Genomic DNA, 12,097 nt, shown 5'->3' with positions numbered 1-12,097 from the left:
CAAATGGCCCTTGAATTTTTTTTTTAATCTATTTATTTCTTTTGAAAGGCATATTTGTATATTCTTAACCACACTTTCGTAATGGGAAATCAAGTTATTTGAATGACTTGCGTCATATTCGGGCGGGCTGGTGGGAGGGCAGCATCAAAGTCACCTTATGCAGACAATGCGAATGTCCGTCGGACAGTCGGACATGTCCGGTATATTTCAATTTTGACCGACGAAACTTTTGTTTTGGTCGGTCACAATGTCCGGTGAAAAATTAAAGTCAGCACCGTTTAATTTTCGGAAAATTTACTTTCAGTTTCTAAATAAATGTTCAGAGTTATTTTTATATCATGATTATTCAGCGTGTTAATCCGTGTTTCACTATTTGTAAACCCCGTTTCGACATGTTTCCGTAAAAGCCGATAAAACGCGTAAGGTTCCGATTTCAGCTGGTACTCTAATACTTTTATTTTACGGAAATGTTTGGAAATTACAAAATTCCGTATGTAGTGGTTCCCGGCAATCGTGTTAATTAAATATGATGATTAATATACCGAGCTGACTTTCTTTCCGCTCTGTTTAACATTGCCAATAACAAGAACTCTACTTTCGTTTTTGCATAAATGTTGTGCCTGAGTTTGACTTGTAGTACAATTCGTTACATTTTATAACCCTTTTGTATCTTTAATTTAAAGATGAATAAAAAGAGTAAGATCTAGCTGTTTCATGGGTAGACGAACCAGATATGAGTTTTTTGGGGAGGCAAGGGAAGAAAAAAATTATGACATTTATAAGATCCGAATATTGATTTTTTTACATTATGTTTGTCTTTTTTGGTAATTTATTATAGTACTGTAGGACAAATCTAACCAAAAAGATCTGAACCTGTTCAAATGGGGAATTACAAAACTTATTTAAAAAAGAGGCTTAAAATCAAGGTTTAGGCTGATGTTACTGAATACTGTTCGTAACATTGCGACAGGTAAAAATTTGGTGCAACAGGTAAACTTTCAGTGTTTACCTGTCGCAATGTCCTGTGAAGAAGGAAAAGTTTTCGCGTTGTCTGCCTTATGTATCAAATAATTTTAGTTAGGTTTGACATAAAGTGACCAAACTTGGTAATATAACATCGTTATTGTATTCACTTCTAAGTAAACGCAGCGCGTTATTGTATTCACTTCTAAGTAAACGCAGCGTAGTCAACGCGACGGCTCTTGTTGATTGCCATGTTAACTTGTGCAATTCACAACAATTATAAAAGCGTTATTTTCTTATTTTAACAATAATAATCGGAAATTGTACAAAACAAAAGTAGCCCCATTCATAACATTTTATGTGTTTTCCTTTCTAAATATGTTTATATATAACAAATAGTTGACTGCAATTTCATATCAGGGCGGCGTTCGGGGGTATTATTCACCTTCAGTGATAGCTCTAGTTAAAATTGAGTGTAATAAACATTTATATAGTTTAAAATGTATTTTAATTTCAAGGTATAAGTAATTTTCTTTAAAAATAAGTCAATAATACAGATGTTTTATTTTCTTTCTTTTAACCGCATTGGGTCTTCATGCTATCAACTAGGCTGAGTGAAAACATTTTCAGCCATTTAAGTGCTGATGCATGATCCTAGCCACGTGCCAGTTGGCTGCATTGTTTCTTGGGTAGAGCTGCAGTGACTTAGTGTAGCAGACCCTGGCTATATTCAATTCATTCTCCTGTTCATAACAGTGGCCCAGCATGTTCCAGGCTGTGTCTATATAACCACAGCCTTTTTTTGAGAATATGTAGAAATAAAGATTGTTCAGTGCCCGCAATTTTCTGTCACGTTGGTTCAGTTGTGTGTGTGTGAGGTACTGTAGGTAGTGGAGAAATGGGACACAGTCAATCACAATCTGGTCCATCCATTCATATCTATGTGCTGGATGTCTCTGTTGTCTGTCTTCATCTCCTGCTGTTCTGAACATTTCATACACCAGATGTTTTGGAACACAATGGATATCATCTCGAGTAAAAGTAACATCAATGGCTGTATATTTCTGTAACATATCCTTGAATGGTGTGTTTCCAGTCTTTTTCCTGAACTCATTGGTTAGTGGTGTTCCCTGTCTTCCTACACACGTACAACATTGCCACACTGCAGGCCCCAGTAGGCCCTCACAGTAGGTCAGGCAGTTTGCTGCTGCCTCATACTGCCCACTGCAGTACAACATGGAGGCAAACTTTAGTCTCCTGGACAGCAGATCCGAGTCAAAGGACAGTTGGTACAGCTGGAGAATGCTGTGTGTGACAGGTTGTCCTTGGTAGATACACCTGGAGGCTTTAATGGAGGCAAGGACTCCACAAACTGATGGTATTAACAAGGAAGCTGTCTCTTGTTCTATTTTAGTTCCATTGTTCTTTAAAACATTCAGTGTCTCAAAATGTTCTATCATAGATTGATATAAGTCGCTCTTGTCATTGATTAGGAAAGCAATATGTACTTGCAGATAATATGCTGCCCACCATATGTACAAATCAACCATTTGGACTTGATAGAGTGTGCATCCAGTGTCAACCCCAATAATTTGGGATGAATTCACAGATGACATTCTCCTCCCCAGATCATCCATTTCAATTGTATATAGGCACTGGAAATTGCTGTAAATGATTTCTGTTATCATAGAATGCAGTTTGTACTGTTCATGTTTGAACAGCTTTCCAGTGAACAGGTTCACCCCTGAAATGGTGTAGTGTGGACACAACCTGATCTTCAGCCATCTGAGAAGAGTGGTCAGGCAGTAGATCACACACTGTACAAGGTTGTCTTCACTCCATATGTTTGGTGGATATGTCTCTATTGTAAACAGAATTGCAGTCTTCACGTGAAATGTACTGAAACGGTCATCAACAACCTGCTTTATTATTGATTTTCTAAGCATTTTCAGAAATACATACACTTTATGCTGTATTATATTCATATCAAATACAAGAAGTCTTTCCATGATAGATGTTGAAAATCTCCACTCCCGCTTATACAGAGGATAGTGCATGTTTTCTACAGGCACATAAAAAGTTGTGGATCGGCACTTGACTGGTCGTAAAGGATCCTCAGTGTATCCTTGTGGCACTAGGAACACTCCAGTCTGTCTTGCCATGGCCAGTGTGTCAGGTCTGGGCCAGTGACCAGGGCGTGGCCTACAGAATAGAAACTTACACTCTTCAGGAAGGCTGGTACAGTGAAATGCATTTATAAAATCAAGCATTTCATTCCAGCTTCTTGATGGACCATGTTGGACCATCTCTCCAGATTGGCTTATTTGTCTCATTTTTTCATGCATCTCAATTTGAGTGTTGGTCAGTAGCACTCTGCCCTCACTATCCACCATGTCACTACGCCTGTTGACCTCTGTCACTTGTAATGGGAGGTCAGATCTCACCCACTGAAGCCAGCAGTGTTGGGGTGGAGATTGTTCATTCTTTACCACAAGAAGATTCTCCTTCCCCTGCCTCCATTCACTCCAGTCAAGTATTACTGGCCAGTCATTATCACACACCAATCTGTCTATATCTGACTTCATCCCCAGTGTGGTAGTCCCCTCTGTCTGGCTTCCAAAGGTATAGGTAGTGAAGTTCCCACCAGCTAACTCATCTCTGATCCTGTCTATTGTCTCTATCATCAGCCATGTTCTCCTCCTCCTGGTGCGGATGTACTTGCTGACCCCAATCTCCTCCAGCACCCTGGACAGACGCAGGGACAGCTGCTGCATACTCTCTCTGTTCATGGCCTGAAAAACATTAGTTGACATTTGAAATGTTACATTGCCAGGATTCCCTTGCTTTAGTATAGAACATTATGTAATTTGATCATTTCTTAAATTAAAATCTAAATTTAAACCCAAAGTGAAGAGTATGATGAGAAATGAAAAGTAGTGTTTTGTTTTATGTTAAAACATATATATTATATCATTTATTATTAGCTTGATAACAATATCATGTATTTAAACCTTTTCATATGTCCAATTATTGACGAAATGGAATGTTTTGATTGAGCTTCCTGGTCTATAAATAGAAACAAGACATTGAACAAAGTATTTATGATTAGGCTAGCATTTTTTTATTAATCGATTTACAGGGAAAAAAGTAGATTTTGAGTTGGGGGGACAATAAAAAAATAATAATAAAATCTCTGAAATTGGCCAGTAAATGGAACAAATAAAATTAAAATTATAAGGTTTTTTTTCAGTTTGAATTTGCACTGAATAAACGGATCATTTTTTTGCCACATTATTACACTACTACAAACAGAGCATATTAAGCCCATCAAACACAACTGTCTTGAGCCACACATAGTAATATGTGACATTGTTTGTTCAAGCTGCTTTGAAGGCTTTTATGTTTTTTATTTCATTATATTCCATGCCAAACATAAATAATTTATTATTTACCTTAAGGATAATAAAATAAAATGAACACATGTGTAGGTGTGCTACAGACGGGATACTTTAATCAAAGATACACTCACATACAAAGCAAATGGTTCCAAAAAAACAACTTCCAGTAAATTATTACTACTGGCTTCAGAGTTCTTATACATATTTCATAATGAAAATTATTAACATAAAGTGTCCGGAACCACTGCTGCACCCACTCTCAGACTCAACCATACTCGCATTGCCATGGTAACAGAAAAATACCAATCTGAAAATATAAATATATTTTAAACAAGGGACAAAATGATGTTTAACATATATTATTATATGTATCTGAATACATTCATAGATAATGAAAATTTGACAATTTTGCAATGTTTTCTCTATCCCATCTGAGCGTCGAATAACCAATTCAGTTCAGTAAATGCACGAGGAAAACTCCTGATTTACGCACGAGTAACCAGACCTATACCTAATAGTACTTTAATAATCCTATACCGCAATAATAATAAATACATTTATGTTTTCTATTTCATTATATTCCATGCCAAACATAAATAATTTGTTATTTACCTTAAGGATAATAAAATAAAATGAACACATGTGTAGGTGTGCTACATACGGGATACTTTAATCGAAAGAAAAAGAACGGGGAATCTTTTACTATATGTTTTTTAAAACAAAACAAAACAAATTATACATTTGCTCCAGTTAAACTAAAGATCTACAGATCATCGCAAGCGACTAAGAAAAAGAATTCTTTTTACATAAACATACTAATACTTTGTATAACATTATTCGTTTTACAATACACTAAATACCATTCTCGTCATATTTGTAAACAAACCATCCTTAACATGATTTCAAAATAAATGAAATAATTTCAATACTTGTCAAATACACAGAAAAAAATGAATAATCTAAATTCCTAGATTTTTCGATACACTCATTTTGACTTGTACCGAATCTCTAACAAATCTGTCCTTAGCACTGTCGGACTTCCAACGTCCATGCTTTTTAAGCAATCTCTCTGATACACCATTTGCAACCGCTGCTGTGGCCCCATCCGAACGAAACGAATGTAAACCATATTGTTTACTATCAATACCGACAGCTTTTAGATTTGTTATCAAAATTTCCCTGGCTCTATTGTAAGAAATAGGTTTTTCCGGGCAAAGAGTATGCTTATTCAATTTACGAGAATATCTGATATTAGTATAATTACAAAAAATGTAATCACATGATTTATCATTAATTTCAGCTTCAATCAGAAATTTCTCAAGGAAAGAAACTGGACAAGAACATTTTCCTGTTCTAGAAATGATCACCTTTTCGCCAGCTTTGCACTGATCTGTTTTACTAGAAGAAATAAAAATTTCTGCACAATCAGAAAAAATCTTAAGATCAGACCTTTTAATATGTGAAAGCTCACTAAATCTCAAAAAACCTGCAAAACTTACTAAACACATGCAAATGAATCTTAAATCCAAGATATTGGTTGTATTTCCGAAATGAGCAATAAGTTTAAGCAAATCTTCTTTAGAAATTTCAGATTTTTGCTGAATCGGTCTGCCAGAATCTCGCGACAGACTGTTTTTGGTAAAACTTACTTGATTTGTATTACAAGGGTCAGAAAACCCTGAAACTTGATGAGCCCACGAAATACTATAAGTAATGGAGTTCACTTTTGACGCTGTCGGTGAAGAATCTTTCATGGATGAAAGAGAAAGTGCAACATGATAATCGGAAGCTGGAAGCGGCTTAAATTCATATTTTTTGCACCACTGGCAAAACGATTTAAAATAACAATTGTATTGTTTGTAAGTGTTATCTGATTTTGACAGTTTCACCAGCGTTTGTAAATTATCATGATGTTTTTTGAGATCATCGGGCAGACATTCTTTGTGAAAATTCCTCCAATGTCCAACCTTGAATGCATCTGTCAATTGTATAATATAATAACATAATAACACCTTTTTATGTATAATTATTAACTTTTCCTTTCACATACACATATACCATTCAAAACATATTTCTTATAATCTTCGTGTACAGTAAACGACTTCATTTGTACCAGGTACAAATGGGCACTCCGGCTCGACAAGCCGATCGAGTAAACGAAATTAATGCCGATAACGTAGGGGAAACAACCCACACACACTCATATCATGTATTTTCACAATTATCTTTCTTATACTTTTCATCGTCCTTTATGCCAAAATAGATATTAAGATCATGATCTTTATAAACGGTGCTTTTTAAACATCAACGTATATATACAGAAAACGCTGTTTTACAATTAGCAAATACAAATTTAAAATATTTTTCGCTCCCTTCATGAGCATTAACGCTTACAATATTAAGCATAACCAGTGTAAACAACTCCAACTCAATGCTGAGTCATGTATAGTCATTACTATCTTTGATATACTTTTCCTCGAAAAGTTATACATTTCCTCTCCATAATTCATAATCGTGTGCATCACACAAGCTAAACAAAACACAACTAAGCACAATTTACTTCTTACTTCTGCAGTCTAGTATACATTAAAATACTGGCCATTAAAGACGAATAGCTAGAACTTTGCTAGAGAAACGTCTAGAACTAAATACGCTATCACTCCTGCTATCAAATATTGATTGCCATTTATCAAACTCCAAAACCTCCAATACAAAATCTCTCTTCTGGCAGTTTGCTTCAAACAAAGTTGGCCAAAATGCTGCGCTAGGCCATTTAGGAACAACTAAAGTTCCATGTGCAGAACAAGCAATTAAATGAAATACAGCTCTATTTACTAGATAAATAGGCGGGACTAACCAATTATTTTCACTGGCCCAATTCTGTGTGAATGCATCGACTGCCTCAGTTTCAAAATCATGAAACTTAGAATTGAATCTATGTATTTTCCTATTACTATAATTAGCAAATCTGTCCACTGTAAACGGTCCCCATATCCTATTCATATACCCGAAAAACTGAGGTGTAACCTCCCATTCATCAGTATTCCTATATTTACTGATATCATCAGCAATCTGGTTCAAATCCCTAGGGACCCATTGAATATCGAGATCAATCTTGTTTTGTAAACAAAGTCTAAACACATTCAGAGCTAATTCCTGTAACTCTAAAATGGGGCTGCCAACGTTGATAACATGAACACAAACTTGAGAATCTGAGAACCATTTCACCTTATGATTTGCTAAAGAATGTCCATACGCTCTCAGTGCCAAAAATACAGCCTTCATTTCTCGGAAAGTTGAACTTTTATCCTTGTCATCTTCTGACCACATGTCGTGAAATACAAAACCTGGCATATTGACAATATGCGCTCCACATGCGAAAATACTAGCATCAGAATACACTTCTAGCGTATCTACAGCAGTGCATTTACCCAATTTTCTGTAATTTAAATTGTCTACATGTTCGAGCCAGAATCTAATCTCAGAAATACACGGACAGTCTATTTCTAAACTGAATGGGAAATCCCAACTAGTCCTTGAACAAATTTGAATGTACATAAATCTAGTCATAAGCCGTGCAATATTGCCAATAACTGGCATCATAGAAATTACTTTCCCGGTGCACTTCGCTAAACTCCTAGCAGAAACAATAGGAAGAGAATAAACAATAGGAAGAGAATTTAAAAATTCCAAAAGCAACATTCTAAAATCTTCAATTCTACGTGCTGGAATGCTAATAGAGTAGTCAATGCTATTCCACAACAAGCCAATCCACTCTAGATTTTGAACCGGTAACCAGACTGACTTTTCATCATTTATAATAAGCCCTGCCTGATTGAGGCTATCTTTCACAAATATTGCATCGCGTGTAGCTAAATCACAACTCTTGTTGGTCCCCCACCCATCATCAAGAAACATAACAATTTTGATACCGTTGAATCTCCAGAACTTAACCATTTCACGCAATGCCTTACTGAAAATAAAAGGAGCGCTCGACAAACCGAAAGCAACCACAGAGTAGCAGTAGTATTTTCCTTCTAAACTGAAACCCAGAAATGTTTTATGTTCTGGGAATATATCGATATGATAATAACCTTTAGACAAATCAAATTTGTAACAATACGAGTCTTTTTCAAAATATTCGACTCCTACTTTCCAATCTTCAAATGTCATCTTTTCCTTCCAAATTTATTTATTTATTATTCCGAGATCTAAAATAAGTCGTTTCTTACCCGGTTTGTTTACAGAAACACTTAAAGGACTGACTAGATGAGGTGGAAAATCTGTTTGTTCTATAAAACCGTTTTTCAACATGTCATCAATAGATTCTTTAACAAATTCAATAATTGAAAGAGCTGACTGATTATTTTTTAAAAACGATGTTTCCGGCATTGAAATGAAAGGAATTTTATAGCCGTTTTCAATAACATCTATTATATCAGGGTTTGTGCCAATAGTCTTCCAATAGTGTACATTGTTTTTAAGGCTGCCTTTAGCCAAAGATGTTTTGATGGGAGAATCAGATTCAAACTCAAAACAATGATCTTGATTACAAATATTGAATAAATACTCATCATTTAGTGGCTGAGTTTGCTCCTGTGGGCTTGACATCACGGTTGGCTGACTGGTTAAATCTGGATAGCCACTCGCACTCGCGCCGGAAGTGACTCCGCTTTCCACATGCGAAGCAGATGACTTTATCTGGCGTTCTAGAATAAGGTTGCTGGGGTTGATACTGGTCCTGATAGGGACTGTAGGTCCGAAAAAGATCCCGCATGCCCGTAGCCATGGGCCGTGATGGGAAGATGGGCCCCGCACCGGAAGAACGTCCCGGGTATCCAAAGGTTGCCGCTGGTGCTGGCCTCCGCTCCATACGATCAGGGAAAAAAGAAAGAGAATCAGCATTTGTAGGATTACCCTTTGTAAGTTTTCTGACAGCCTTGGCTTCAGCCCTTTTGATTTTACGCTCGTCATCGCTATCAGAGCCCAATTCTGGGGTTTCATATTCTTTGACTGTGGCCCAGCCCCCAGGGGAATTGTCCGCCAAACGAATAAGTTTGTTTCTATGTTTAATTTTCCTTAGCTTCTTTAGCTTTTTCTTTATTTGAATCAAGGCTGTCAGAATCCACGATAAACTGTAACAAGTTTGAAATATCAGTATTGAACTGAAACTGAATTTTGCAGGAGGTATTCTTGAAATAAGGAATGTTATCTTTTTCCTTTTGTTTGCAACTTGTACTCGTTAGCTCTTGTTTTAATGTTGAAAGTTTCGTGTCAAAATAAGATCTGAATAAATCAAAAGCTCCAAACAAATCTCCTTCTCTATCCCCCGAGGGCCCAGGCCTACCTTTATCTCCGCTGTAACTTGCTCCAGGGTCTCTATCATTCAAGGTCTCCGAGTCCCTGCCACGAGATGTGCAAACCGGCTCCTTGCCACGTTGTACTTCAAGTCTCCTGCTACGGTCTGGATAGACTGGCCCAAGGAAATAGACGAAAGCTGCCTATGGCTAAACTCTTGGTCATTTATTCCCGCAGAGTCGAATGCCATCTTCCCGAAGTGAATACCAAATATTAAGAAAAAACTCGAGATTTGACAATTTTGCAATGTTTTCTCTATCCCGTCTGAGCGTCGAATAACCAATTCAGTTCAGTAAATGCACGAGGAAAACTCCTGATTTACGCATGAGTAACCAGACCTATACCTAATAGTACTTTAATAATCCTATACCGCAATAATAATAAATACATTCAACAATACATCAGTCATATTGTGGGTCAGTTAATAACATTTCCAGGGCAGCCAGGTCTTAGTTTAGAATACACTGTTCAATATAAATAGGTGTTATAAAATTAGCCCTATTGGAATTGGAATAATCGAAGGCTTAGGGAAAGACAGACAGGAATTCTTTCTATTGTTATTTGGAGTAATGACCGTCTCGCTGAGATCTAATGTGGTAGGTTCATTGACAACAGTTAAAAAATACAAGAAATCCTTAAATAATGATCAGATGATTACATGAATTGTTTGAAAATCATAAAACAGTCAACTTAATGAAATGATGATATAAATATTTTGTAAATATTGTGTCAATTTTTCCAGTTACGTCGAACAGTAGATGAACTCAACAATGCAGTAGAGGCAAAGGAGGAATTAATGCAGCGCTGTCATGAGCTCGACCTACAGGTAAACACATTGGGAAGATTGTTCAGAAAATTGTTAAAGTTAACAACGTTGTTAATGTCACTGTTGTTAACTCTTAAATCTTTGCTACTCTGAAATGTCATGAGCTTCATCAACAGGTACACACATTGGGAAGGTTGTTCAGAAATTTGTTAAAGTTAACAACGTTGTTAACGTCAGTGTTGTTGACTTTTGAATCTTTACTACTCTGAAATGTCATGAGCTTCATCAACAGGTACACACATTGGGAAGGTTGTTCAGAAATTTGTTAACAATTTAACAATGTTGTTAACATCATTTTTGTTAACTCTTAAATCTTTGCTACTCTAATACGCTCGTAATCTGTTGTATGTTTAACAAAATTTGAGATAAATGTTTAAGCTCTACATGTTTATAGTAAAATATATAAGCACATCTTAGGATTATTCATGTTTAAAAGTTAACAACGATGTTGTTGATCACTTTATTAACTTTAACAAAGTTTGAAGCAATGTTTTATGGATTAAATATTTCATATTATATGTTTTCTGGCTTAACATGTTATGTCATAATGGTTTGGTATAATCAATTACTTCTTGAAAGCAAGAAGGTTCTAATGGCAGATAGAACTGTCTCGCTCTCATCTCTCGCATTGAGCTGCATGTTCATATATTTCACACCATTATACTGCCACAACGTTTTGGAATCAATACCATCTTTGTAACGAAAACTGTTGATTTTCAGTGGTCTATTTTTGTGCTTCTTGCTGAACATGGGATCTGTATATGGATGACTTTATCTGGTGTCATCATTGGTTTTCAATCATTAACAATTTAACAGCTTCAGGTTGAGTCAAATATTTGACTTGGTATTCATTTGATTCATAGTCATAAGACGCCCCTTATGGATTTTGGGGTTTAAAGGTCAATGTCATGGTAAAAAATTATGGGTGCTCCTGAGAGGTGACACCCGATTCACACAATTCTAGTTTATGTAGAAATTAAAACAATATTTTCACATCCATTCTTTTTCACTTCTCAGGTTACAGTGTTACAAGAAGAAAAACAAAACCTCGCCATCGAAAATGATAGACTCGCAGAAAGGCTAAACATAGCAGAAAATCTGGATGACCCTACGTAGGTTACACACCACTAAATTCTCTAAAAAAAAACAATATTGCATAATTGTATATTGGTTTTACCTAGTTTCATTGTGCTTGTAAAATTCCCTTGGTTAAAACTTTATGATATCCTTTCATATTAATTCACATTTTTAGCTCGACTATTCGAAGCTTCGGCGTCCGGTTAAAGCTTTAGGGCAAGTTGGGATTTTCACTTATAAGACCAATACCCTACATTCAATTGACTTAATACTTAACGCAGTTGTTCAGGGCCATCGCATGATGAGGTTAGATAACTCATATTATTCTTTACACAGATTATGGCCCCTGATTGATTATGGAACTTAGGTTAAAGTTTTAGGGCAAGTTGGAATATTTATTAATAACTTCTATATCCTTTGTTCATTTCACTTAATACTTCACACAGTTGTTCAGGACCATCACACAATGAGGTTA

General features: G+C 36.0%; 1 protein-coding gene across 1 annotated transcript in view; it reads left to right on the top strand.

The window, feature by feature from the left end:
* LOC128215434 (protein Hook homolog 3-like) overlaps window positions 1–11,661 on the top strand; it is a 28,623-nt gene extending 16,962 nt beyond the window's left edge. Inside the window, exons 7-8 of the mRNA XM_052922120.1 lie at window positions 10,462–10,545; window positions 11,563–11,661. Coding sequence (XP_052778080.1) covers window positions 10,462–10,545; window positions 11,563–11,661 — 183 coding nt within the window. The remainder of the gene's footprint in view (window positions 1–10,461; window positions 10,546–11,562) is intronic.
* Window positions 11,662–12,097: the final 436 nt, after the last annotated feature.

Source organism: Mya arenaria, chromosome 13 (assembly GCF_026914265.1).
Source record: "Mya arenaria isolate MELC-2E11 chromosome 13, ASM2691426v1".
Lineage (NCBI taxonomy): Eukaryota > Metazoa > Mollusca > Bivalvia > Myida > Myidae > Mya > Mya arenaria.
The sequence above is the reverse complement of the archived record's forward strand: the minus strand, read 5'-3'. Positions and strand labels throughout refer to the sequence as shown.